The following is a 27,903-nucleotide window of genomic DNA, read 5'->3' on the forward strand; positions in this document are numbered from 1 at the left end:
AGTTTCCCAACTGAGGCATAACGTTAGTTAGAACCTGACTTGCATTTCTCCTGTATGTCACATTGAGTTAGCTGTTATCTGGCCTTGGAGGTGGCAGGTTTTTCTACTCCAAGAAAATCCAACATGACTCACAGCAGACATGATTCTTGGAGTAAATTCTCTTTACATGAAAATTTTTATACACACAGGAATATATATTTTTTAAAAAATGTTACTCCCATGAAATTTAATATAAGATTTTTACTGATGAAATTAGATTTTTACACAACTGGAAGAAGAGAGATTCTAAACAAAAGTAGAAACACAAATACAATTTATTTTATTCATCAAATACATACTGAGCACCACTGTATGCCTGCTGTCATGTCAGGCCTTTGGGAGATCACAGTAAGGAAGGCAAATTCCCAACTCTTTTTCCTGTTGAAGAGACCCTATTCACGCTGTATGTCATTCCTTCATGAATAACTGCACATCAGCCTGGTATGCAGTATCAAGTAAGCAGAACCACTTATAAATGTGTGACATAAGTTAGTTCTTTCAAGAAAAGGATGATCTTAAAGAATGCATAGATTTTTGTCCATCCTACTTTGGGGGGGTAGGGTCCTTGAGTGTCTAAATTATCAGAAATCAGACATTCCTTTGGGGGAAAAGCTAGAAAAACAATAGTAAAAGCAAAAAACAAGAACATAAAGTTGCTTATTTCACTGTTTGGATATTATAACACATTTGAAAGATCTACAAACTGGAGAAGTACAAACTATGAGGTCAGTCTCACTTGAACTTAAATTACAAATCCTTCATTTACCAGGTGGATGACTCTGGTCAAGTTTCCCTTGCCTTTCTGAGCTTCTGTTTCACATTTGTAAGACCCAAAGTGATAATGAGAACTTCTCAACAATATCAAGATTCAATAAGCAAGCACATACAGAGTGTGGAGAACCGTGTCCAGCATAGAGAAGATAGAATATGATACTAACATAGTCTAGTAATGAAATAAATAAGTTTCATTTCCATTTATAACAACTTTCTTTTAGTGTCAATTCTTTTTAGCTTTTAACTCCTATTAAATGTATTTTTATATCTAAGCAACTTGTCGGCTTCTGACCAGAAAACTGAATTGTTTTGATCCACAGAACCAAGATCTATGAAGTCATTTACTGCATTAAGGAGATGTGTCTTAGGCCGGGGACTGTATGGTCTCACAACCTCTCTCACCAGCAGCCACCTCAGACTAGTGAAATGTGGACCTGATTCTTGGTTCCACCCACACCTGACTTGATGGGTCTGGTTTGGACTTCAGAGGACTCTGCCCAGCATCATAGGGTAGAGAAATCTACCAGGACACCATTCTTGGCACAAAGGGCCACCCCTGGGGGTTCACCAATTTCCAAGCCCCCTGAGCAGAGAAAACGGTCAGCCTGCAAAGAAGATCCTGACCAACTCCCAAAGAAATGCTGATCAGCAGCCAGCATTTTGTTTCTCAAGTTTGACCTTGCCATGGCCTTGAGTATTGCCTGGAGGTTTTCCCCATCAGCAAACATGAAGTTTCTCAAGTTGCAATTCTGATGGAGATGAACGCAATTTGAACCCTTCTCAGGGGAGGAGTGAAGGGAAATTGAATCTTAGCAATGTTCAAGTTGAGGAACATAACTTTACACTAAGCATCAAAACCAAACAGTTATTCACCTCACTTGACACATGTTCGGTGATGCTGTGGTGCACAAATCTTTGTAACAAGAGCTTCTTTTGATGCACTACAGAGAGAAATGGCCATCAGAGTCCTGTGTGACAGGGTACAAATAACACTTCATTGTTTTCATCCCCATGTACCATTCTATATGGACCTAAGGGCTCCTCTGAGTTGGCCACTAAAGAGAGAATCTGTGACACTGGGTGTCTAGCTGCAACCTGGGCAAGCCAGCCTGAATCAGACTGGAGTGTTGCCCAGAACAGCTATAAATAGGTATTTTCTTTGGTGCGATAGACATTGTCACCCAAGAAGGGGCTCATTGTTTGGGCCTGAGCAGCACCAACATGGATCAAGTAAGTGGTGGAAGACAGGAAAGGAGGCTGAAGGTCCAGATCAGAGGTTTTAAAAGTGAGTAAGTACTAGTCAAAGGAAGGCTCAGTTGTGACATTATTGGCCTCAGAGTGCTGGCTGCTTTATAAGCATTTAACTAGGTCCCAAGCCTCATGGTCTGTGACTCACTAGTTGGCAATTTCCGAGATGTCAGGGTAGGGTTCCAAGTCGGCAAAGATGTCATTAGGGTTCCTACAGGTCAGATTGCAAAAGCAAGCATTGATCCACAGGACCTTGCGGGAAAAGCCAGGCCCCTCTGGACACTGGAAGGAGACATCGATTGTCCTGGACTTGTAGGGGATGCAGCACCTGTTGTCCACGCAGATTCCACAGTACTTGGGCCGGTAGGAGTGGGTGCTGACGCAGCCTGCCAGAGTGAAGTTGATGGGCACCTCTGGCTGGAAAACAGCCAGACACTTCTTCCCTTCCTGCAGGAAGTGAAAGGAGCTCCCAGTTAGGATGGTCAGAGAAACAGCCCCCGTCTTCTCCCCAACCCTTCTCACTCATCGTGACAGCTCCTCCGAGCAAGGAAGAATTCTGACAACAGCAAGACCCAGTCACATTAGACAGGAGTAAAATGAGGGTCATGAAACAATTGCTTTGCTGAGGCTTTGCTGAGTTTGGATCTCACAGCCTACGATCTCCCTCTTCTCCTGAATTTCTGACTTGCTAATGCCTAATTGTCACAGTTTCGCCAACAGAGGAAACTGATAGCCCTTTCAACCAACTGAGCACTCCAGCTAAGTAATGGCAGAGTCGGCACAGGTACTGTACAGTCAGGGGAAGGCTTTACCCGAGCTTCTGTCCTATGTATACCCAGTTTGCTCTGCACACTGAACACGCAGCCTATTCAACAGCACTGACATCATCCAACGGTGACTGTCCTCCCGTGGGGTTGAGGAGCCCAGGGGGCTCTTTCTGCCTCTCTATGGTGTATGAGATGTGATTGAAAAATATGGTAACTTTAACTTTCCAAACTTATTACAGTAAAAGACACATTGCCGTTGATTCTTATCAAAGTCCTCCCCCTGGCTAAGAACACACTTAGCCCATCATGCATCCTGTTTTCTGAAGCAGTTCTCAAGGTCCTCTGTAGCAAGCACCTTTTTCATTGTCCTGTTGTGCCTGTTCTGCTGTCCAGAATTGACTCAAAACATTTATATTTGTGGTCATTTTGACTGTGAGGAAGAGCTAGAAGTTGCAAGGTGCCAGGTGATTGAAGTGGAGGGGCCACCCCATCACGCCCTCTGAGCCTGCCTTTTCCTTGGGTGGCACTCGGCAGCAGCATTCACCATTATGTTTTAAAATCCCGCTTTACAAACACAGCTATGAAGCAGAACTTCCAGAACCACCTCAGAAAGCGATTAAGAATCACAGCATAAATGTGTTTGAAGCAAGGAGGACTTCCAAGACGGGTTATTTTTTAAACTTTAAACATGCACCACGTATTTTGATCACCCTTATAATGTCATGCCTGGTACACAGTAGGCACTTACTAAATGCACTGAACCCATGGTTCTTGGAACTGAGTCTGTACCAGAAATGGCAAAGCTGGGGTGAAGCAGATCCAGGCATGAGGCATATATATTCATGGGACCTATTTGGGGCACAATCATGGGAACAAAACTGGGTGTTGGCATGTCCCTAGCTGCTGCTTCCTTTCCCTTCACTCCCAGTGCAGAATGTCTACTAAGCTCAGCACCTGCCGGGCATGAAGCACCGAGCATACAAAGGCCAGCACAATGGAGGAAATAGAGAGGAAGAAAGAGAAAGAAAAGAGAAAAAAGAAGGAGAAATGGGAAGAATTCTTCTAGGGGATCAGCAAGTGCTGACCAGCGAAGTTGTTCCCAAGGCAAGGAGTGAGGCTGGACATTTGAAAAGGACAGCAGGAAGCCGGGCTGTCCTGTCTGCAGGGAAACTGTCCCCTCAGCACCCCCAGGAAAACACCTGGCCTCCGAAATGGAACCAGAACTGAGCTTTGCTTAGTTTTGCTTTGTCTCCTGACTCCCAGCTAAGGTGTGAGAGAGGAGCAGTGAGCTAAGCAAGCAGAGCCCAGGACTGGTTGAACACTGGATGCAGCCTCTGGGACCCTGTGTATCCCTGGCATTTTATTTCCATCATCTGAGACTCTCAGAGCTGGAACAGCTTTAGAGATGAATACAGGCTGGGGGATCTGAGCCCAGCAGTGTGAGGAGACTGGCCAGTCGTGTGCCCACAATGGCAGAGGACACCTGACTCCGCCTGTTGGAAGCCCCCTTTAAGCTCCTCAGGATACCCATACGGCTGTCCTAAGTTCTGGGGCCACAGGGTGTGGAATGGTATGGTTGGCAGGGTAGAAGTTAGTGAATGTCCCTCAGAATCATCGCAAAAGAGCAGTGTGGAGGGTCTCTGAGCTCCCCTGGGAGTGGCCTTGATTCTAATAAGATGGTAACTCCTTTCCTTGAGTGAAATCCACAATTCACCAGCCTAAAGATCGAATTCACTGAAAATCCCAGGTTGCTTAATTTTCCCGTTTCACATGTGGCTCCAAATGGAAGTTCAAGAGCTAGCCTCGAAGCAGGCTTGTTTGCTTGTCGGTTCCAGGCACCTATCTCTGTCCACCTCGGACCCACCTTGATGTGCAGCCGGATGTCCACGTCGCATGGCCGTAGGTTGCACAGGCGGCTTTCCTGCTCGGGCCAGCACTGGGCATTGGCATTGGAGATCCGCGTGGAGATGCCTAGGCCACAGCTAGTGGAGCACGGGCTCCAAGGGCTGGTGTAGGGTAAGCAGTTCCCATGCCAGGGTTCCATGTCACTGATAGCTGCTGAGCAAAGATACCAGAGTCCCCGTGAGTCTCTAGTCACCAGCCACCCATGACCCTAACCACCACCCCAGGATGGAGGCTGGGGGTCTCCTAAACTTGGAGAGAGCAGCTAGGGACAGAGATAGAACAACAAAAACTGCTGCTCTTTCCCACTAGAGAAAAAACTGGCTTCTGACCAACACAGATACCCAGGGACAGAGGCCACATTCCAAGGTCCTTATATTCTTCTGATCAAAAGAAGAAGCACAGCACGTGGAAGGGAAATCATCTTCAGAGACAGGTGGACCCAAATTCAAATCCTGCCCTCCTGCATTCTAAGCTGTGTGATCTTGGATGCCTCTCACAGGGCCTCAGCCCGCTGTTTAGAAGCACAGCATCTGCTCAGAGTTGGTGGGGCTTGGATGGTTTCTATACCAAGACGGGCTGAAAATGAGAGGCTGGGGAGTTGCTGTCTTTAGCCCTGCAGAGGTAAAATTGATTTGGGAGAGTTCAAAGGTGAGGACCCACATTGTAGCACCTAACCCTTCATTGGGGTGACACTGGGGAGGTGGCAGACCAGGGGACTCCAGACTTCAGAGTCTAACTCCTCCTGGGTTCAACTGTCAGCACGGATGCCTCCAAGCTGTATGAGTCTGAGAGCTCATAATACCTCTGTGTCCCAGGCCATTTCTCTGCCAAGGGACTGGCAGCACATGGTCCTCTGGGGCTGGGGTCTAAAAAGACAGTGATCCTGGCCCTTCATGAACTACAAGTCCATAAGCGCTGGAGGGTTACTCTCAGGCGGTTCTGTGGACGCCCGCATGCCCAGCATTGAAGCAAGTGGCCATGCAGTTGGTATCTGAGACGTGGCTGCTCCTGAGCTAGAGACAGACAGGGGCAGGTGAGGGACTGGCAAGAGAGAAGACACCTGCCTGCATAAAGAGGGGACGGACACACACAGGGGAAAACTCCATCTGGCCACAGACCCAGGGTACGGCAGAGAACAAGAAAGTGTCAAGTGGACAGGGAAGGGATGGGAAGAGATGGAAGGGCAGGGAAAAGAGAGGAGATGAGGAAAGGGAGGGAAAGGGGTCAGGGGGAAGAATAGGGGAGGTAAGAGGAACAGGAGAGAAGAAGGAGCTTCATAGGCTGAGGGGAGAAGAGAAGGGAAGTCTGTCCGTCCGAGGGACACAGAGGAGCTCAGGGTACACTGTAAACATGTGCAGGGAGGAGTGGGGAGAGAGGACGCCTCTGCAGACGGGACTCAGAAGCACCAGCACAGGGGAGGCGGGGCAGGCTGAGCCAGGCTGTAGCATCTGGGAGTCTGAGGCCGGACTTGGAGAGGGATTTGTCTGGAGGATGAAAGGCTTTGTTTTCTAGGTCGCTCAGAAGCCTCAGCACTGTAGGGGCTCTGCTTGTGCTAGGTCAGAATGGGGTCACTGGGCCACACAAAACGTGCAGACAGCCTCTGCCTCCCCCTCCACCACCCAGTGACCCTCATGTGGCCTTGCTGAGGGGGCTGCAATGCAACAGCTGTCCTGCCAGGGAGCAGCTTTGCCTGCCACTTCTTACCATCCACAGGGAAGGCTTTTCCACCAGGGCACTTTTGTTCCCCAGCACAATTGCCAGTGTCTGGAGGTATTTGGGATTGTAACACTTTGGGGACCACCTCATCTACACTATTTGCATGCAGAGTGGAGGCCAGGGTGCTACTAACAGCTGCTGCCACAGAGTCTCAGGTCTTGAGTGCTACCAGTGCCAAAGCTGAGAACCTACACAGTCCCTGAGTGATCTCATGCACTTGAAATGGTTTTCAAAATCAGCAATATATGTTGGCCTCCCGAACTCTGGGCTATTATTTTGCCACTTCATGCCTGCTTGCCTGACAGGCACTTTCCTCTAGCACCATTCCTGTCTTGTCTTCCAAGGCATCAGCTGCTCCCTATTTTTCTTTCTGACCTTCCTCTTGTCTCTCCCTCAGCTCTTGCCCACCTGGTCACCCCCAGAAGGCCAGACCTTCCCTGACCTCCACCCCAAGCCCTTTCTCTCCCACTATATTATCCTAGGCCACCCTGGCCCACCATCAGCAGCTGCAAGAAGGTGGCTTCAGAGCTCTCCCCCTGCATCGCTGGACACTCTTCCATGTGCACCAGGCTGCAAGCTCAACCTGTGACTCCCACGTAGATCTCTTTAGCAGGTTGCTCTTGCTTTTCCTGCTTGGGAACCTTGTGCCCCAGGAAGTGTTCCCATTCCTGCTTCTATTTCATCCTAGGCATGGATTGGATACCAACATCTGCAGTCTTACTCCAGCAATGTCTTCTGCATCTTTCCCTTTCCCTCTTTCCCACTTTCCCATCTTTCCCACTACCCTAGCTCAGACCCTCATTAGTCCATCCATCCATCCATCCATTCATCCATCCATCCATTATCTGTCCATCCATCCATTTACCCATCCAACTGACCCTCCACCTAACCGTCCATCCACTTATCTTTCAATAAATCCACCCACCAGTCCTTCTAAACATCTGCTCATCCGTTCATTTATTCATCCATTGATTCACTTGCCCAAATGACAAACATTAATGAGGCACCTGCTAACTGTCCTGCACTGGGCTAGATTTCAGAAGGGAGTAAAGAAACAAACAAATCTTTCATTGTCTTTCCTTTCCAGGGCTTCCCATAAATAGGATTACCTAGCTGAAACCTCACTGGCCCACCTATCCCCTGTGGTAGGGGGAACCCAGATAAAGCCATATTCTCCCTCCCTATATTGCTTCTGCTGCTCAGGCCTCCCTCTTATACCCACATGCCTACCTACCTCCAATCACCCCCATATTCTGTAATAGGTAATAATAGAGTATGCTTGTGGCTTTTGTTCTTTGCAAAGTACTCCCTCCTTTTATTCTGGGAGGATCTCATAAGACTGACAGAAGATGGGAAAATTTCTATCTTACAGGTGGGAAATGGGTATCCTGTGTGCTGTGACTTTCCCAAGCCTGCCCACCTAGGGAACTACGAACAGGATACTGGGTCTCAGGATCCAATTCGTAGTTCCCAGCATTCTGTGATGCCCAGATTCTATGCCTGCACCTACCCAGGGCTGTGGTGTCACCCAGCACAGTTTGTCGAGGTCTCCAGTCATCATCTTCACACACCCACTGCTCACAGCACTGGCCTGGCACTCTTACACGTCGGGGCTGGTGGCACCAGAGACGTGGAGGGCGTGCACGGAGGCACAACGGCGTGCATCCCACCGCACCACCGATGCATGTGCAGTTGTACCTGCAGCTGGGCTGGAAAGACTCCCCGTTGCTGTAACGCACTCCATTCAAGACGCAGCCCACGCCGACCACCTCTGCAAACACAGGCAGTACCCGTCATTCGGTCAGGCAGCTGAGAAGGGCAACACCCAGGACAGGGACCCAGGAAGCTTGCTGCCCGGAGCATCCTCAGCACAAAGTTTGGTCCTGACACATATGTGCCTGCCCAAAGGGGGGCAGACATCTGAACAAGCCAGAATGCCTTGTGTGGCCTTCTCTCAGAGCTTGGTGACCTAGAATGTGCCACCCTTGGAGAGCATGTATTGCGGGAAGGGTGGCACAAGGAAAACATCCAAAGAGGTTACACAGAGTGTCAGTGGTGTCAGTCACTGGTAACACATGTCCAGGAAAAGCAGAATGAGGGTGTATACCTGGGATTGGGAGGTGGAAGACGGAGGGCTTGGTTGAGGTGAGGATGTTCCCTGCCCCAAAAACCAGGAAGGAAGAAGTGAGCCAGCCAGAAGGTGGAGGAGGGTACCATCACAGGTGTGTAGGTCACAGATGGAGGGAGAAGAGACAGGGGAGGAAAGGGAGGAGAAAGCGGTGGTGCAGACATGGCTTCCTCTAGGCTTACAGGAAGGGGCAAAGCCTAGAACTTTGCCTGGCACAAAGCAGGTGCTCAGTAGGTCCAAGTTTGAAAGAATGACAAAATGTGCTTCATAAAAATACTCTTGGTGCTGTAGAGGATTGATGGGAGAGGAGCCAAAGGCAGCATCTGGAGGCCAACAGAGTGTCCCAGCCAGTGGCAGCTGGGAGCAACGAGGGACACATAGCCATGGGTGGAGGTGTTGGGGACCTGGCTATGCAAGGGTTAAGTTGCCAGTTGCAGTGTTCCAAAGACAAGATAATACCACAGATGGGCAGCTGAGAAAAGGGCTGTCATTCCCCACTCCTGATCAATAAACTAATAAACTGCCAACCTTTGAGATAAGACAGCCCTGCTAATTGGCAAGATTTACCACCTCAAGAATATCTTTGTTTCAACTTCTCAAGGTCCTGCTTAGTTTCCCACCTTTGCCTCAACTTTTCTTTTCACTTTGCCTCATGCCCCCATCCTGTACAATCCAATAAATATTTGCTGACTAGAAAAATCTTTATCTTAACTCTGAGAGAGAGAGAGAGAGAGAGAGAGAGAGAGAGAGAGTTCTGACCTTCCTGAACTGCCCAAAAAAACAATATTTGCATTTTCTTTATTTAAGCCATTTCCATAAGTTCATCTCTGAGACCTGGAGCCTGATCAGTTCCCAGTGCACAGAACTTGGCTTCTGGGTGCATTTGGGAAGACAGCTGTGAAGTCATGCAGTGGCAGGTGCAAGGGTGAAGGACTCCTGGCTCTGTAGAAGGGAAGTAATGCTCTGTCACCCCCAGAGGAGCAAGGCTTCGGTTAGGCAGATGAAACAGTCCATCATTAGCTGTGAGACGGCTGGTTCACAAGGTGCCCACTGCCTGGAGGAGGGGCAATTTGCAATCTGCAGTCTGGCTGTAGTTCTATCTTCTCCTCTGGGTTTTCCCAGGGCACTGACTCCGAACCTTTACCCTAAGATCTTCCAGGAGTGCAGGTTGTCCCCAGTGCCCCTCAGAGACCCCTTTGCTTAACTTTTATTGCTTTATTTTATCTCATTCTAGATGGAAATGCGTTACCATCTTCATATGTAAAACTGAAACTCAGCAAGGTGGAGTCAAGTGTCCAATGTGACAACAGTGGGCAGCAGAGGGTCAGTATATGTGCACCTCACTGTGTCTATAGTATGTCCTGGAGGGGGGCTACCCCAGGAGGAGGTGCAGAAAGGCAGGTCCCAGTGCCGGTGACCACCTGGTCATCTGCTGGGTACCACCTGGTCCATGAACACTTGTAGGTTCCCAAGTGATTTCATCAGAAGAGTTTTATTGTCTTCATTGCGACTCATTTGCTCAAGGTGGTGACACTGGTGAGGGACAGAGCTGGGACTCTAGCCCAGGAGAGCTGACTCCAGGGTTCCTTTTATTCCCAGAGGCATCAGAGGAAGTTGAAAGCAAAAGGAAAGAAAGGACAAGCAAGTCGAGGAGGAGGAAGCAGGAGTGAATCTCACTGCAGTGTGTTAAGAATCATCCCTGACCACATCCTCTTACTCGAGGAAGATGTGTGAGTTTCTGTGTGCACATGTGCATGAATGTTTGTGGGTGGATGGACCAGGAGGGGCTGGGAAAAGCTTTGGCTCTGGCCCTGTAGGTGGTGATAAAAGGCAAATGGTGTTGGGGACCTGGAATCGGTGACTTGGGATCCCCAGTAGAAGCAGCTGAGGAGCCTTTGAAGAGGCGGATGCCCTGGGTTTGCTCTAGAATACGAAGGTGTCTTCCATTCTCAGCATCAGCATTTTTCAAATACTGGGGTGGTATCTCCCCAGGTGAAGCCTGCTTGTAACTGAGGTTGGTAACCAGTGTCTAGGAGATGCCTTGGGTGGGGACACGGGTTTGGAGGGTATTGCTGCTGGCTGTGGAAAGTCTGCCCTTCGGCTGGGTGACAGTTGTGGATGGTGCCATTGGAGGGCTCAGGGTTTCTCTCATTCACTTTTTTCCTGTGTAAACAAAGGACCAGCTCGTGGTGAGGCAGTGAAGCAGCCACTTCCTGCCCATCTGCTTTGCACGTGCAGGTGTGTAGCTTTCCTCTCACTGGGGGGCTTCCAGGAAGTCCTTAATGTTCCCTAGGGCCTGCACTCCCTTTACTCACACCGCTGGACATCCTGTGGGGCAGTGCAGTGGGCAGGTCCTGTGGTAACCTCATCCTGGATTTGGCATTCATCTATGTTCTCTTTAGGAATAACTCCATGGGCAGATGGATGGATGGATGGATGGATGGATGGATGGGTGGATGGATGGATGCCTGTGGCCTGGGGAAGCCAATCTTTATTGAGTAGCTACTACCTAAAGGCGTGTGGCATCTGACAACCTAGACAGGATGGAATATTGTCACACTGTCCTTGATGAGGAAACAAGCTTGCATGGTTGAGTGGCTTGCCTTAATTCTTAATGCTGGTTGGCCATGATGCAGGGATTCCAACTCAGATTGCCCGGAGGACCCTGCCTCGGTTTACTGGTCCCGAATGTCAGACTGGGGAACCGGGCCTGGAACTAGATCCTGGTCTCTTCTGAGCTGACCGTGGAGAGGGCGGAGATGATTTCTGCAAAGGAAACTTAAAGGCACCCACAGCCCAGAGCAGGGGGCACCCTTCTCTTTTTGCCGTTTAGTTGCACTTCCTTGTTTATTGCTCAGCCTCACATGAGGGTGGGGCCCGCAACCTCCATGAGGGATGTGAGCACAGTCACGTCGTTGGCAAACAGCTGAGCCAGGATTCAAAACCCAAGCCTGTGTGCCTGTAAATGTCACCATCCTCCTACCAAACCACTCTGCCCTCAGGTCTGACCCGCCTGCATTAAATGTAGTATTTGTGCTGCAGAAATAGCCAAGCAGCCCAACCGAGAATTTGCTCTCTGCCCTTCAGATGTATTTAGTTTGGCCTGCAGAGAGTTTTTTTAAAAACATTTTTAAATCTAGTGCCAACATTTACAAATCACACACAGGTCTGATCTGGGGATTCTCTCGGAAACCATGAGGGCTACTCAGAATCAGGCTCACTGCCTTAGCCACAGTGCCTGGGCCACAGGAAGGGGAGCCCTGATAGCCCCAGCTTGTGAGTGCCAACTGGCCACCACTTCTTTCATGTTGTCTGAGTTATATGTACCAGAGGTGCAATTCTCATCCTTATTGCCTGCATTAAATTGGCCTAATTACATGCACTTTTTCAAAGACAGATTAGCTTGTCCTGGAGACTGTCCCTTAGCTGAATAAACATTCCCGGAAAGCTTGTCTGTTAGGGACTATTCTTTATCTTCGATCACTGGCTCAAAGGCATCTCCTCCTCTATGCATGCAGATCCCGAGTTCTCTTCTTTCTTGCTCTGGGGTCTCACAAACTCTGATGCTATATCAGCATTTCTATGAAAGGTTATAGTAGAACACAGTTGAGTTTTGCATGTGTGTGTATGCACAGTAGGCATCTAGTGTGTGTGTGTGTGTGTGTGTGTGTGTGTGTGTGAGTGTGTATGTGTCAAGTGAGTAAGAATGTACCTGGACAAAACAATTTAGTGTCCAAATAAGTTGAAATGAGAAGGCCTCACAGTTGGTTCTTTTGGAGCTTGGCAGTGAGTGACATGCACACCTTGCATCTCTGAGAAGGTTGTGACACCTGTTCATCTTTAGTCCCCTACAAACTCTATGATCTGGTGACATATGAGACCACAGATGAGCTCACAAATGAGCTTCTTGAGACCACAGTGTGTGTTTGTGTGTTTTTCTGAGGGAATGTAAACAAACAGAAGCTCACTGTGTGTGAACAGCTAAGCTATTGTGGATGGAAGCGAAACCTGAGTTGCGAAGGCATGAGGATGAGAGGATGGGAAGGTGGTTTTCCAGGCCTCTGGTAAAGACAGCAAGCAAGACAGGCAGTGTCTGGCTCCACGAGAGAACATCCATAAAGGCACAACACCTAGTATGTGATGAGATCTTGAACACATTTAGAGATTAGCAAAGCCACGGTGAACTGAATTACCATCCAAATGACCTTGGAGATGAGTTTTCAAATGTGAAAGGAATTGTGAGATGATTCTTTATACCTGAAGGTGGTTCTAACTGGGAGTGTCTTTGGGCCAGATGGTCCTCCTTGGGCTACTAGAAAGGGTCAGCAGCTGACAGTGTGTATTGGCAGCTGGGCTGGAACTGATGCAGGCATGAGAATTCCCTAAGGACCTCGTGAAAGGTACAGATTCCCATCTCTGCTTCCAGGGGCTCGGTGCAGAGATTCCAATCCGGGACTTGGGAGTGACTTGTTTTAATCAGCACATGAGATGGTTTTGTGCAGGTAATGCTGCAAATTCTCTTTGACACATTCTTTTGTAGATAATAGTCTACATAACAATTAATCTAAGTAAAACGAAGAAAAATTGGAAGGATGGGTGAAGCAGGGTGAATGCACATGAAGTCACAGACACATGGTTTGATACAAAAGTTAAAGGATGAATCAATGATAATAGAGAAGAGGGTGCCGTAAATTAGCCGTGATGCATTGTGTGACTTTGAATTATGGTCAGAACCCTGGTCAGCATCTACTTCAGGAACCGTGTAGGCTAAGAAGAGATTATACCATATGAGTATGGACCGGAGCGTACCAGAAGTCACATTTAGGGGGAATTCTTGATTCAGCATTAGGGAAAAAAGCGATTCTTGGTTTTTATGAGATTTTTATAGCACTTTTCAGGAGTGAAGCTGCTGTATCACGTGTCTCATTATCTGTCTTTATCATGCTATGTTGTATAATTTTGGAAATGTTTAGATGATTTGAACTAACAAAGTACATGGTCAGATAGCAGGTTGCCAGAAGGTCCCAAGAAGGAGGTCTCTGATAACAGAAAGGGACAGAATGCTCAGGATGAAAAATGAAAGCCTGCCCTGCAAACGCAAAGATACTGTGAAGGTAAAGAGCAAAGGAAAAGAAAACCAATGATAATCTCCAGGGAAACCAAAAGATATTGTTAAAAATAGAAATTGAAACAAATACACTACTTTGTGAGCAATATTCACATAATCATAATATTATAAATGCTGACAATCACAAAACCAAAAGTTTTGATGACATTTGGGTGATAAATGAGGTCTTAAATTGTACAAAATCAATATATCAAACCAATCAATATATAGCAGCAGGTGTAAATAACAGTACTGGCTGACTAAAAACTTTTGTAAAAATGACTTTAGTAACTGAAAGAACATGATTAATAGAAAGGGGTAGTTGCACGCTGCTGGCTTTCATTATTTCAAGGCTACTAGATTTAAAATATTTACATTTGCAATATTCCTAAAATATCTGCAGCTCTGTAGTGACCCAATGTCGATGGGAGGCTGTGGACGTCTGTCAGAGGGCCGAGCTGCTAAACCATGGAAGCCAGCTTGGAGCTCCTGGTGGAACCTCCTTCCCCAGGGCATTATGTCTCCAGGACCAAGAAGTGAGCAAAAAATGAGGTTCTGGAGCCAAAATAGAACGCATGTATCCCTCCCTCCCTAGGAAGACCCAGCCATGACCTGAGATAGTATGCACCTCCAGCCACACTAAGGCATGGCCAGGGGAAGGGTGATGGGGGCGTAAGGAGGGGTGCCTGGGCAGCACTGGGCATGGGACCGGTCAGAAGTAGAGGCTCTCACTTACGTGCACACACTCCTATTGCGTACCTCGGGCGGTCCCTGCTATAGTCACAATAGAGGCCCCGGTGGGGGTCGCAGATGGCAGCCTCTGTGCAGTTGTCCCCCAGCTGCTGGGCACATATCTTACAGCATTCACAGCCGTCTGTGATTAGACTGACCCCCAGCGGGCAGCGGGGCGGTGACGGTGGGCACTCACATGGCCACTTGCAGAATTCGAGGTGTGAGGCTGTGTCTTCCACTGGTGCTGGAGTGACGCCCATGGTGGCGGGGGCTGGAGAGAGGGTCTGTGGGGGAGGGGAGGGGTGAAGAGAGGCTGTTGAGACAGGAGTTTCAGAGCCTGGAGGACCCTAGTGTCACCTTCCTTTTTGGTGTTCAAAAGGATTTCATAATTTTTCTACTATGCATTGCTTGAGCAGAGGCACAAATAATTTCCTGGTTCCCAAAGAAAGAGCGGATGGAAGGACTCAGGGGCTGGGTGTGAGAATGTGAAGCTGCCTGTGTCTTGGGAGTCCAGTTACCTTCCTGCCACTCTGGCCACCTCCCTGCACTCCATCCAGGCCTCTCCATCTGCACTGGAAGAGACCACATGCAGGGGAAGGAGAGAACCTCCAAAGGGTACAGACAGACAAGGTAGAGCCAGATTTCACACAAGCTGTTATATTCTAGATTTAGATCTAAAACACCCCTCAAAGTCTCATGTGTTCAGAAGTGGAGCTTTTGAGAGCCCATTGGGTCATGGGGACACTATACTTATGCGTAGATTGATCCATTGCTAAGTTTATAGCTAACCCTGCTGCCAGGAGGTTGGGCCCAGATGGAGGTGGGGTACTGGGAGCACAGTGTAGACTCCTCCGTTTCCTACTTTCTCTGAGGCCGTGGGATGAGTAGGTGTCTCCCACCATGTACCTCCACCTCATGGTTTCTTCCATGGAGTCAACTAACCATGGACTGAATCTCCCCTGAAATGTGAACCAAATTAAACCTCTCTTCCTTTTTTTTTTTTTTTTTTTTTTTTGTCTTTTTCCTTTTTATCGGTACCAGGGATCAAACTCACTGCCTGCTTGCAAGGCAGGCGCTTATGCCGCTGAGCTAAATCTCCAGCCCCCTAAACCTCTCTTCCTTATATTGGGATTATTGGGTGTTTTGTCCCAGAGTCAGGAGTTAGTGAAGTAACTGACTGACCGGCCCTCCCACTGCCAGGCCATGGAGCATTTGTCCAGGACTTCTCAATGTCATGCATGGATTTTGGGGTGAGCAGAGGGGCAGCTAGGGCTTCCGTGGGGCTTTGGAGGTGAGCCCAAGGGGCCCAGCTGTGTATAAATCTGCATTTCCTTCTTGTACCATGGTCGGGAGGCTGGGCATTCAGACGGATTTGTCCTCTCCTGAAGAACGAGTAGACCCAGAGAGTCTACAGATACATCCAGTCTGTGTTCAGGCCCAGACACAAACGAATCAATCATTCCCATCTGACAGCCTTTGCATTCAGCTCCTATGAGGTCTTCTATCCACCAAACAAATGGTATCCGAGCCAGCCTACAGCCCCTTCTGTTTTATGCATTTGAAGAAATACTTAAAAATTCTCAGTACTTGGAGAACACACTGCTTATGGCAAAGCAAAGCTCACAGGAGAGACACCCTGACTACCGAGCCCTGGAGAAATCCTGGAGGGACAGCAAAGCCAGGCACTGGACATGACTTGTTCCCTGCAGCAGGAGGCATTGAGTACCCAGCGAAGTGGTGGGTGCCGGAGGAGGCCTGCGGACTCTCCAAACCCCACACAGGAATTGCTGTGCTCACTGGAGCAGAGTGCTCCCTGGCCACATGGCCAGGAGGCCTAGAGGTCAGCTGTTGTGTGACCTGAGCCCTAGCACCCAGCCCAGCACATCACAAGCTTAGTGAACATCGATGCATCTCAGCTCAATTTCACATCCACTCCTTTTCAATCCTGAGGACTTGGCAGTATGGTTCGCTGAGGCAAGATGCACTTCCTGCCTCTACACCAAGGCCCTTCCTCTGTGAGCACCATACTGACCACTGACCAGCTGCCAGCCTGGCTTTCCCTCACGTTCTGTGCATGTAGGACCACCAAGACTGTTCGTGCGTGCACATATGTGTGTGTGTGAGGTTAGAGTGTGTGTGTGCCCTGGGGACAGAGCCACCCTGCTTTCAGGTTCTCATCCAGCGCCTGGCACAGGACCCTCCTCTCTGGGGACATGGGGGAGCAGTGAGCAGGTTGGCTAAGGAGGCCGGGACCACAGCGTCTCCAGGGAAGGGGACCTTAGGGCAGGAGACAGAGCTCTCTGACACTGCTGGGCTCCCTGGGTCCTGGACACTTTCAGGTTCTGACTCTCAAACCTGGGGAGCCTCACAAGAAGCCAGAAGCCATCTCTGATGAGTCCTCGGGCTGTCAGGAGCCGCTCTTGGCAGAGAAACATCCTCCCTCAGGAGCCCTTCTGCTGGCTCCAGGTGTGTCATGGGACCCCTGGCTTAAAAGGGCTTTGTCCTCCCTTGATATTCAGGCTCCCACATCCTGGCTCTCCCCTCTCAGTACTAACTTTGGGCCAAGGAAAGAAGGTGAGTCCTTTTCCTGTGACCTTGAACAAGCTCCCTGACTTTCTAGAGCCAGGGCATTCTTTTTCGTGGCATGGGCACAGGAGTGCCCGCTCCAGGAATATTGGGACCTGAAGACTGACTGCGGAAGTGGCAGGGCTGGCATAACGTTCCCAGTGCCCCTGCAGCACCACCTGGCTGCACAGCTCCTTGCCCCGCAGTGCCCAGCACAGGGCTGGCGGTACAGACGCTGCAGCGCTGCAAGCTGGCTGGCACCCAGTGCGCCCCAGAGGCCTCCTAAGGCGTGGAGGGACCTCAAGATCCTGGCGCGACAGTCCGTGCCGTGTGCGCCATCTAGCGGTAGTGAAGCAGCCAAACAGTTGATCGGGTTCCTGGACCAAAGCTCGGGAAACCTCTGGACCCCAGGACTGAGGGCTCCTCGGTATGGAATGTGTCCCTCTGATCACTGTTGAAATGACAGCATTCATTCACTCACTCAGTAATCCACTCATTCAGTTCTCATTAATTCTTTTAGTCATTCATTCATTTGTTCTTTTACTTTCCATTCCATCTGCTCACTCAAAATCTCTCTAATCAGCTTTTACTACTTGCCAGGTCCTGCTGTGGGGGCAGAGGACACAGTGGGGACCAAAGGGACCCGCCATAGAAGACAGAGGGGGCAGTTGTGGGGAGGCTACAGTGGGCTTCCTGAGGGGTGGGGTGAGAAGTAAGAGCAGAATAGAGCTGTGAGAAAGAGGGAGGGACCAGCTGTGGGAACCCTGGCATGTGCAAAGGCACTGTGACAGCACTGCATGCACTGACCAGTGTGTGCCGAGAAGTGTGGCAAGACCTGGCATGAATCCCACATCAGAAATGGGAGGAAGTGGAAGCTGGATGGGCCTCAAGGGCCAACAGTACAGCACAAGTCAAAGAGTGCCTCATAGGGCCTGCTGGAGAGCTTCTCTCAAGGACTGGAGGAAGGCAGGATTGTGGGGGCAGATTTGTGCTTTAGAAAGGCCATGCTGGGTCAGCATATTCCTGGCCACGCTCATGGAACTCTGGGACCCCTCTCCTGGCCTTGGTTCTCCCCTCCTCAGATGACAGAGGAGAGAACCTACTATTACTTATCTCCGAGAGGAAAGGAGCCAGCTGTGGCTGCTCAGTCCTGCAAACCATCACCCTTCTGATCACTTGAGGCCCATCTGCTGCTGCCCTCCGATATTCCCGCTGACTTTATGTTTTCCTGTAGTATTCCCATCTTACACATCAGCAAACCGATTTTCTCACCGCCGTCCAGAAAGCAGAAGATCACTTCAGATTTGGGTTTTCCCTAATACTGTGAGTGAAAGAGAATTTTCTAGTGAAAGAAACTGTCTGGGAGGAAATAAGGAGCCATCTGTGAAAGGCACCAAGAGGCAACTGGACACCTCTTGGACTGGCGGTTCTAGAGGGGATCAGGCATCAGAAAGCCCAGCACAAGATGAGCGTTAATAAGCGTCTATGGATAGAATGAGTTACCCACGTATCCTCAAGTATACTGTAGGAATTTCACTCCTGCTTGATGGGGCTCAGGGCCCGGCCTTGGCGATTCTTAGGGGAGCAGAAGCTGCTGCCTTAAAATACCACAGAGCACACCATGGGGAAGGACAGGGTGGGACTCCTGGTCTACCTGCTTCTTGCCCTGCACAAATTCACAGCTCGTGACAATCCCTGCAGCCAGTACTGACTGAGAGCTCACTATGGAGAACTTCATATGCACTGTGACCCAGGATCCTTACCTCAACATGTCACGAGGCAGGCCCGCTAATGTTGCTCAGAACAGAGAAGAAATAGAGGCTCCAAGAGACTGTGACTTGTAGAAGGCCGCACGTACAGTCAGGGGTACAACCAAGACCTACCAATGTCATCCCTTAGGGAAGACACCACACCTAGGGGTGTCACCTGGGGTCTTTGGTGCTCAACATCAGTGTGACTCTTGTGATTCCTGTCCTCAAAATGTAGACAACCAGCCTGTTTCTGTTTAAGTCACAGGCAAGGAGGCAAAACTCATTGGGTACAGATCAGCCACACTGGCAGTGAGCTACTGGTGGGACGCAGGGTTTGGAGGAGTGTCTTTATGGCAGAAGAGTAGGAGAAGAGACTGGGCATGGCTGAGTGACGTCCCTGGGAACCCCCAAGTCGTCCTTTCCTTTTGGGGCTGGGCTCTTTCCTGCCAGGTTCTTTTTGTTGTTGTTGTTGGGGCCCAGCTCTGCCTTGGTCCGGTCCCTCCTCCAGAGAACCTCCACTGCTACCCCCAGGCACCATGAACTTGGAGGACCGTACCCACTGAGCCATTGGGGAGACTGGTTCTGCCAATACTGCCAAATGGTGCTGTTATTCTTAAGAGAGAATAAAGGGGTAAAATCACACAGCAAGGAGAATGTTGTCTAGGGACAGTTAGAAAGAAAAAAAATGCCTTAGTCCTTCTAAATTGGAGTTGCGCACATGAAAGTTGTTTTACGATGTGCTTCTTGAACCAGGCCTCTGCCATGCTACTGTTTATCATGAAGACAAGAAAGAGACAGCCACTCCGAAGTGCTTCCCCAGGCTAGATGCCAGAGTTCCAGTACTCTTGGTCAAGCTTGTCCCGCCCAGTTCCGATGGCTGCAGGCTCTGGGGACATCCAGCCATGTCCCCTCCCCTTTCTGGGTGACCTTTCCCAGGTCAGACGACCCCAGACTGAACCAAACTGCAGTTTGTCCTGCTCTGGAGCTCTAACCATGGTGATTCCAGCCACCTTTCCCTGGAGCTTGGCTTACACGGCCCAGGAGGGGCCTGGGTTTGGGGACTTTGCCAAGGGGGGCCTGGCACCCACTTTTATGTTTAATTTCACTCCTGCCAGCTGGGACTCAGAGCCCGCCCTTGGTGTGCTCAGCAGGGTAGAAGCTGCTGCCCTAAAACACCATGCAGCAGAGAAGGAGGCGGGTGAGTCTCCTGGTCAGTTTCCTGCTTTAGCTTTTGTCTCTTATACTAGGCAGGATTGAAAATTATGGCGAGTTTACACTTTTTAAATGTATTACATGAAAAGACACGTTGCCACTAATCCAGCTTCAAAATCTTTCCCCTCAGTTCAAACACGTTCCTGTCACTTTCTGGAAATCCTTTTACATGAGTATCTTCAGGACTGCTTTTGTGGCCACTTCAGTGCCCCCGACTGATTCAAATCGTTTATCTTTTGTGGTCATTTTGATGCTGGAGAAGAGCAGACAGCCTCACAGCGACAGGCCGGTGTGTAAGGTAGAAGAGGACCCACTATGGTGTTTTCGTGAGCCTGCCGCCCCTGATGGTGTGCAGTAGAAGCATTCATGGTGTTTTTTTATTGTATCTTATAAAGACACTCCCCAAAGAGCACTTGCAGAACTTTCTCCGAAAGCGGCAAAAATGGTGGGATCCACCTGTCCGAGGTGAGGTGAAGCATTTTGAGGGGGGATTAATAGCAATGTGTGTTATACTGTAGTAAATTTTAAAAAATATATGCTTTCACTGTATTCGCCGACCACACTGTGTACAGCGTACACTTATGTGGCTGATTCTCCCCAAAACTGCCCCCACACCTAGTACAGCCCCATGGAGCTGTGGGGTCCACGTCTCCCTGTGGTTCCTCTGCGGCCCAGTGCCCAGAGAGTGCTCTGCTGTGGACACTTTGCTAAAATGCTTGAAGAACAAGAGAGCAGAGAAAAGAGGGCTGCGGGTGATAGAGACTCCCGAGACTCGCAGACTTTACTCTCTGCACAAAGTTCTCAGCAGGCATAATCAGAGCCGGACCTGTTCCCCGAGCTCTCCTTGTTCATATAAATGGTTAAAACTGAGATGGGAGGAACAGGCGCCCCCCCACCCCTCAGAAATTCCTTTGTATTTTCCAGACATCTGAATGCGAGTAGCAGTGGCAGAGTTCACGGTGTGTTTCAGCTCGTGGAGGGCGGCCTGGGAAGCAGGCACATTTGCAGTGTGACACCCATCACTGGAGTGCCTGAGAGCAGCTTAGGAGCAGGGAGTGGAGGCCTGGCCATGCCGGACAGGTCTGCCGGGAGAGGCACTGTCTCTCCTGCTGGTGGTTGTGGCTCACTGGTGCGCAGGGCACCGGATGGGGGAAGAGGAGTCACCTGAGTGACAGCCACCACACCTAGCTGTGTCTTGGGCTGTGCTCACCCCCTCTGAGCTCTTGTCCACATTGGTAAACTGACAGCAATGGTGACTGGGAACTCTAGCAGTTATGTCACATTGTTACTAGTTACTAGAAATGATCCATTTTATAGATGAGGAAACTGAGGCCCAGAGCTGGGGCTGCATCTGGACAGTGGCATATCACTGTACAGTGTCCTTTGGCTTCACTGTGGTCCCCTTCATTCATTCATAATCCTTTATTCATTCTGCACGCACTAGACCTCTCCAGGCCTCAAGTGCTAAGGTGGACAGGAAGGCATACTCCCTGCAGGGAGGCCTGTCGCTGTCGTGGGTGTTGGTGAGACGAAGCTGCCATGGTGAGGAAAAGCAGAGAGGCATGTGGGGCCCTCTGGGAGGGGCTGTCCTTTCCCACCTCCTGGGAGGGTGCTTAGGGAGCCCTGGGAGTGGAGAGGCCAGGACTGCTGCCTGTGGGAGGTCATACCCCAATATTCCAGCAGGGGGCAGGGTTGAGGCAGAAATGGCCCGCCAGAACTGATCCACACTGGAAGCATTTTCTGCTTGGATACTTAAGGCCCTGTGCCCAGGGTTGGGGAATCACCCTGCTGAGACCCTCTGCCCACAGCTTTGTTCTCACATTTGTGGAACCAGTGGATATGTCTGATGCAGAGGAAGGGACCCCTGTCCCCCAGTGCCTGCCTGCTGAGCGTGTACCCTAGGCCTCACAGGGGCTGCCCCTCTCAGGCCACGTTTCAGCAAGCATCTGGACCAGGGCTGGGGGCTCCCTATCTCCCCAGGATCACCAGGGCCTCCTACATGCCTGGCCAGGTATGGCAGAGGTACTGAGTGGGCCAACCCTGAAGCTATAGCCTACACAGACCAGGGTGGGTGGAGACTCCACTGGGGCGCCCAGAGCTGTTGGGGAGTCTGCCAGCCTTGCAGAGGTGAAAGGCCCTGGGTGCCAGCCCCGTGGTGAGACCTGTGGCCTTGACTGTGTCCCCTTCTCCTGAACCAGGGTGGGACCCTCCTGACCTTCTGGATCTGACAACTGGGCACAGGGCAGAGCCTCAGGTGAGATCTTTCCTCACTTGCTGGATCAGCTGCACATACCTCCCCTCTTCTAGGGTGGAGTGGTCCCTAGTCGGGTGACACTGGAACACGAGAGCAGGGTGACACACCAGGACTGTGGGGAGGCTGCAGGCCTCTGTGGGCAGACTCTTATCTCGTTCCTGGGCAAGGTCCACTATTCACATCTGAGAGGCCGGTTCCAGAGCTGTGTCCATGTCTCTCTTCCTCTTACCTTTTGTTTTACAGACAGGAGGAAAAGGAGGAGGAAGAGAAAGAGGGATGCTGCCAGTTGATGTGAGCATGGTGGCACTGGAGAAGGGGCTGGGATCCGCCTATTCTACATGTGTTTGGAATCTAGTCCATGTGGGGAATATCAGTCAGTGTACAGGTGCCTGAACTTCTCCCCAGAGTGTGGTCCTCTGAGTCCCCTGCCAGCATGAAAATCTGTCTCAACACACAAACCTTGTCCTAGTGGGAGCAGAGCTGGTGTCTCATTGCCAGACCCCTAGAAAGAGGCAGAGTGACTGGGTGAGTGGCAGGGATACTGGGCCCCTAGAACCAGAGCCAATGACTGTGAGAGCCACAACCAGGATCCCTGGGCCCAGCCTGGGAGACACAGACTCACTTCCAGGCACTTTCATAATCGCTATCACTGTCACCACCATCACCATGGCCATCCCTCTTGTTACCCTCATCCCTGTCACCATCACTATCATTGTCATCACCATCATCATCTTCACTATAATTTCCCTCACCATCTCCACAGTCACCACCATCACCACCACCACCATCTCCACCACTGCCACCACCATCACTACCACCATCTCCACCATCATCACCGCTGCCATCACCATCAGTGACCTCTCTCCCACACCATACCCAACAGCACTCACCAGCTGCCCCTTGAGGTGCTGAGCAACAGAGCAGGCTGTGGAGATGCTCAGCACAGAAACCAGAACACCAACCAGGGAGGCTGCCCCCACCCTACCCTAGTGTGCTATCCTGGTGTCCAGCCCGGGTCTTTAGTGCCCACTTGCGTGCACATAACATCAGTCTGTAGCCTGTGTCTCCTCTCAGGTGGGGACCCTGGTCCTGCCACTGGGGTGTCCAGGGGCTTGGTGTGCTTTGTCTCCACTTCCTCTCTAAACCCTCCCGGCACCTACAGCCCTGCTGTCTGCAGTGCCTCTGTTCAGGGTCAGGTTGCACACAGTATGCCCACAGCTAGTGGGAAGAGGAGCTGGAATCAGGTCTGTCCACATACTCCCTCTCCTCCTGTGTCCTCCTGTCCCCCACCTAGGTCACCATCATCAAGTAAGCTGCACGACTAGTCACAGATACTTTATATTTTTCTCGTAGCCCTACGATAAAAGTAGAAAAGTAAAATTTAGCTCAACAAAATATTGTATAACCCTGTGTTTATTCCCAAAGTTATCATCTTGATCTGGAACTCTAAAACATTACCAAGACTGTCACCGTCTTGTGGTCCAGCCTGGCTTTGGGATGCGTGTACACCTCCATGGTGCCTTCTGGCCGGGACTGGCTGCATTATGAGTGCCCATGGGCTCCTGCAGCCAGCGGCTCCTGTCTGGGCAGTGCTGGTAGGGCCCAGCACTGAGGGTGGTATTCCAGTGTGTTGATACATGGCTGAGGACACTGTGCCCAGGGCAGAGCGCATACCGGAGCCATGCTGGCTTTATCACATCCGCATACAGGATTGGGCACTCTGCAGAGCCCTGAGTGAGTGGACAAATAGGTCCAAGCCTGTCTCAAGACACCGCAGTGACGTTAGCTGTCCCACGTGGCTAGGAGACTGCAGTCTGCATTTGTCCTTCACAGCCTGTGGCAGGGCCCTTCCTAAGATCTGCAGCTGTGTGTGTGTTTGCCCAGCCACTGGCTGGCACTTTGCATCCTAAGAATCCGGATGGGGTGACCCCCTCCTGTGCCCCTCCCCCTGTCATGCACCACATGCAGGGGAGGTCCCTTTCTGCCCATACTCCCACCTGCACCTGGTACCAGCTGCTCCTGGTACAGGGCTGAGCCAGGAAGGAAGTTCCAGGAACCCTCAGGGGCCCTGATCAGAGAGCTGCAGGGTGGGCTGGGAACATCTGCAAGGCTCTCTCTGATCCAGCTGTGCACCGCAAGTGTAGAGAGGGCTGGGCGTGTGCATTATGTTCTTCAGAAGATACATCTCAGCATGTAGCCAGCTGCCAGAGCGCTGCAGGTGGTTCTGGGGGTGGAGAATTGGTTTTTGTTGCACCCCTGAACATGAAGTGGTTTGTGCATTCAGATGCACAGTGTGTGTGTGTGTGTGTGTGTGTGTGTGTGTGTACAGTGCACATCCTACACATGCAGATGGGGAGAGGGCGAGAGTCTATTCCCAGTGCCTGCAGGCCCAGACTCCAGAGAGGGCAGAAAACTGTCTCATTCTCACGCCCAGCAGCAGGGTGGGCTGGAGGCCTTGGCTTGGACTCCTGCTAATACTGAATTGAGGAGGACCCTGTCACAGCCCTGGCAGAGACTGCGTCTCAGCCTCCCTTCTGCTTGACACTGCACTGTCACTTCTCATTCCCAAATGTGGGTGGACATCAGTCTCACAAGCTTTGGTGTGTTGGGGAATTAGTATCTGTCCTAGGTCCCCCTTGCCCTGCCACTGTCTGCCTTGCCACTGATTTTGGAATGTGGAAATCTCATGTCCACTTGGTCAATGAGATTAGCATCTAGGTGTGGGGATGGAGCTTGGCTTGTTTCCTTTGTGATGTTAAACTTCCCTTTTCCAGCACAGCCTCTGCACTGTTCCAGGAATACACCCTAGGTCCTCCTCAGCGCTGGCTTATAAAATGCTGGCTAGCTGGGGGCTCTGGGCCTTTTGTTCCTAGAAAGTAACTGATGGTCCCAGATCCCTGCTGCGCATCCCTCCACTTTGCCTCTTACTTTTTCTTTCCTTTCTCACCCTGTAACATAACCCAAGGAGGAGATTGGCACCCACTTTGGGATCTCCAATAACTTGCGCCATGGGAAGCGTCTCTAATACTGATGGAACAAGGACCATGTGAGTTCCATTCTGCACAAGGGCTCAGACCCAGTGACCAAGGGTTTGAGCTGCAGAAGGTTGGACCTGAGCTCAAATGCCAGCTCAGGGAGTGGCTAGAGAGTCGCTTCCCTTCTCTGAGCTCTGATTTTTGCATCTTCAGATGCAGAGGGTGGTATCTCCTTAGTGACACTGTTGTAGAAATTTAGTGCCTGTCAATCAGTGCCAGAGGCACCCAGGCAGGACACTTGGTATGCGACACCACTCACCAATGATACCTCCTTTCTCTCAACAAAGAATAAAGAGATTAAAAATAAGCCGTATCTATAGTGCACATTTTTCATAGGTTAAATTCCCAAACACGCATGGCACAGCATCTGCCATCACTACCCCTCCCCACTGGGGTTCCTCTCTCCCTGGTGAGCGCCTCTTTCCCTCCTAGACACCCCCTTTGTGACACTATGTGCATGTGGTGGGGAAGTCCCCCATACTCAGCTTCCTGAAGTGTTCTTGGCCATTCTCACCTCCTTTCCTTCCATATGGATGTTTAGAGTCAGTTTTTCCGTGAACATCCCCATGGGGCCAGATCGGGCTTTTGTTCCTTCTGTGCACTCTCCTATGGAGGCCGTGCAAGGAGTTTGCTAGAAAGAGAGGCTCGGGTTTCTGCACAAAGCCCAGGCCACTACTGTTTGGTGAACTGTGTTCCCAGATGGGGCACTGAGGGTGCCAGGACTCAACTGCCTTGGCTTTGTCACTGGAGCCCAGGAGCATGTGACAAGAATGGGCAGGCAGCTTCCATCTGTCCATGGAGCAGGGCAGGGAGACCTGCTTTCCTGGCAGCCTCTCCTCCAGCCACTCTGTGGGTCCTCTGGACTCTCGGGTTCTCTACCTTTGTTATAGGTCTCCCCTGGTAGAGCCTCAGCTTTGTCCCCAAGGTGTCCCCAGCCCTGCCTGCTCTGGGGAGGTGACCAGGTTCTAGCGTGCTCTAACTCCAACTACCCTCAGCTACTCACCTCTTCCCCATGCACACCTGGTCCTACTATCCATGGTGCCCTTCGGGCCTGTCCCAGAGTATGAGACCAAGCTACCCTGGAATGGCTCCTGACTCGTAACCTCAGAAAAACGGGAGGCTTTGCCATCAAAGACCCGAGTGTGATGCTGCCGCTCTCTCCTTAGGAGACCTGGGCAGGGCTCTGCCTGCCCTAGGCCCCATTCTTCCCTCTGTGAGTGGAGCGAAGCTCTCTTCTGCAGGGTGGTAGAACCCTGGCTCCCAGCAGACCCCATGGAACCAGGAGAACCAGATGGGAACTGGATGATCTCTGTGCAGTGCAGCCACATGGACACCCAGAGGGACAATTTCTGTCTTCAGACCCACCGAAGGCAGCTCTCAGCCTCAGCTTCACAGAATCTCTGAGCTCCAGGCAACTAGTTTGGCTGTGCCTTAGTGTTCCCAGCCATGAGTGGGCATGCTGATCCCTGGGGAAGCTGTCAGCATGAGGCAGAAACAACAGTCCTCTTGCCTCTGCTCATTGGCCCAGACAGAGGACTCTGTGCCAAGGCTGGGGCGGGGTCTCCTGCTCAGCAGCAGCTACCCAGCTGCCCACCACTGCCTGTGCCCTGCTGGCCTTGCTCCTGTCCTGTGTCCATGCCACTTGCAACCTGGGTTTGTGCTGCCACGTGTCCTGCTCCCTGGCTCTTCCAGGGCAGTACTGACTTTGGTCCCCCTCCTGCTGTGTCCGGGGTACAGGAGTGGGAGAGGCTCCTGGGGTGTCCTCTGGAAAGCTCCTGACTTTCCTGTGGGACCCAGGCGCTTCCCCTAAGAACTGCAGCCCACAAGCAGCAGTGGATGAGAGGTGTTTGCTCAAGTGAGAGCCTTTGGTGAAAGCTGGCACTTTCCCTTCCAACTTTCCTTGGCATTTCCTGTGGCATCTCCAGGGTAACAAGTCTCAGTTTTCAACCTGAAGCTTCTAGGGGCCCCCAACCATGGCCACCCTTGGTGCTGCTCTGATAGGGCACATGACCAAACCAAGGTCATTCCGCCAGTGTGACAAAGCGGACCCCCACTTCTGTCCCAGGACCCTTCTGTTTCATTTCAGTGGAACAGAGAGAAATGTAGGACTTGTTTGGTTTGTCCCTAAGGACACCCCTTGTCCTCCCAGCCAGGTCCTGCTGACCCCACAGCCCTGCTCCAGCCCTGGTCCATAAGAAGGCATCATCTCCACCCTTCCCATCCTGTTCCGGGCTCCGGCTCCCAAGGCAGGGCAGAGGGAAGGGAGCACCAAGCTCTGGGCCCTTGGGCCAGCACTCACCGTGGCCAGGATGCTGCCTGCGGCTGCTGCCGTCACTGCTGCCAGCGCCCAAGAGAGGAAGCACTGCATGCCTGGGAGCCGGGGGCAGAGGCATCCACTGAGGAGAGCAGAGGATCCCACCGCCTCTCTGGGGAGCTGGGCCCAGACTGGCCCGGCCCATCGGGAGTGCAGCTGTCCCTCCTCTGCAGCCCTGGGGGGTTTTGTTAAAGCAAGATCTGACGTCAGAGCAAAGGACAAACCCTGCGTTTTCCTCTGAAAAACTTTTCCTGCCTCCTTTGCTTTTTTCCCCTTTCTTCCCTGGTCCCCACCTCCAGCTTGGCCCCAGCCCCTGGATGACGGCTCTTAAAGGGAAAGCTTCGGGGCTGGGGTTT

At 51.0% G+C, this 27,903-nt stretch overlaps 1 protein-coding gene across 2 annotated transcripts; it reads right to left on the reverse strand.

Moving 5' to 3' along the window:
* Positions 1–296: 296 nt before the first annotated feature.
* Positions 297–27,792, reverse strand: Ccn4 (cellular communication network factor 4). Of its 2 annotated transcripts, none has more exons than XM_013149929.3 (5): positions 27,533–27,792; positions 14,421–14,700; positions 7,960–8,220; positions 4,693–4,883; positions 297–2,508 (listed from the first exon to the last, which is right to left on the reverse strand). In XM_013149929.3, exons 1-5 carry the CDS (start codon positions 27,599–27,601, stop codon positions 2,209–2,211), a joined length of 1,101 nt encoding a protein of 366 aa, XP_013005383.1. In that variant the 5' UTR covers positions 27,602–27,792; the 3' UTR covers positions 297–2,208. The 2 variants fall into 2 exon arrangements, with proteins under 2 accessions (XP_013005383.1, XP_013005382.1); XM_013149928.3 differs by having other exon boundaries at positions 4,693–4,886.
* Positions 27,793–27,903: the final 111 nt, after the last annotated feature.

Source organism: Cavia porcellus, unplaced genomic scaffold (genome assembly GCF_034190915.1).
Source record: "Cavia porcellus strain 051 isolate PalLab524CR breed Dunkin Hartley unplaced genomic scaffold, mCavPor4.1 scaffold_19, whole genome shotgun sequence".
Lineage (NCBI taxonomy): Eukaryota > Metazoa > Chordata > Mammalia > Rodentia > Caviidae > Cavia > Cavia porcellus.

Coding starts and splice junctions, on each gene's coding strand:
- Ccn4 (XM_013149928.3), bottom strand. CDS start 27,601: ATGCAGTGCTTCCTCTCTTGGGCGCTGGCAGCAGTGACGGCAGCAGCC. Junction 14,701..27,532: donor CAGGCAGCATCCTGGCCACG/GTGAGTGCTGGC, acceptor CCTCCCCCACAG/ACCCTCTCTCCAGCCCCCGC. Junction 8,221..14,420: donor CGCAATAGGAGTGTGTGCAC/GTAAGTGAGAGC, acceptor CTGTGTTTGCAG/AGGTGGTCGGCGTGGGCTGC.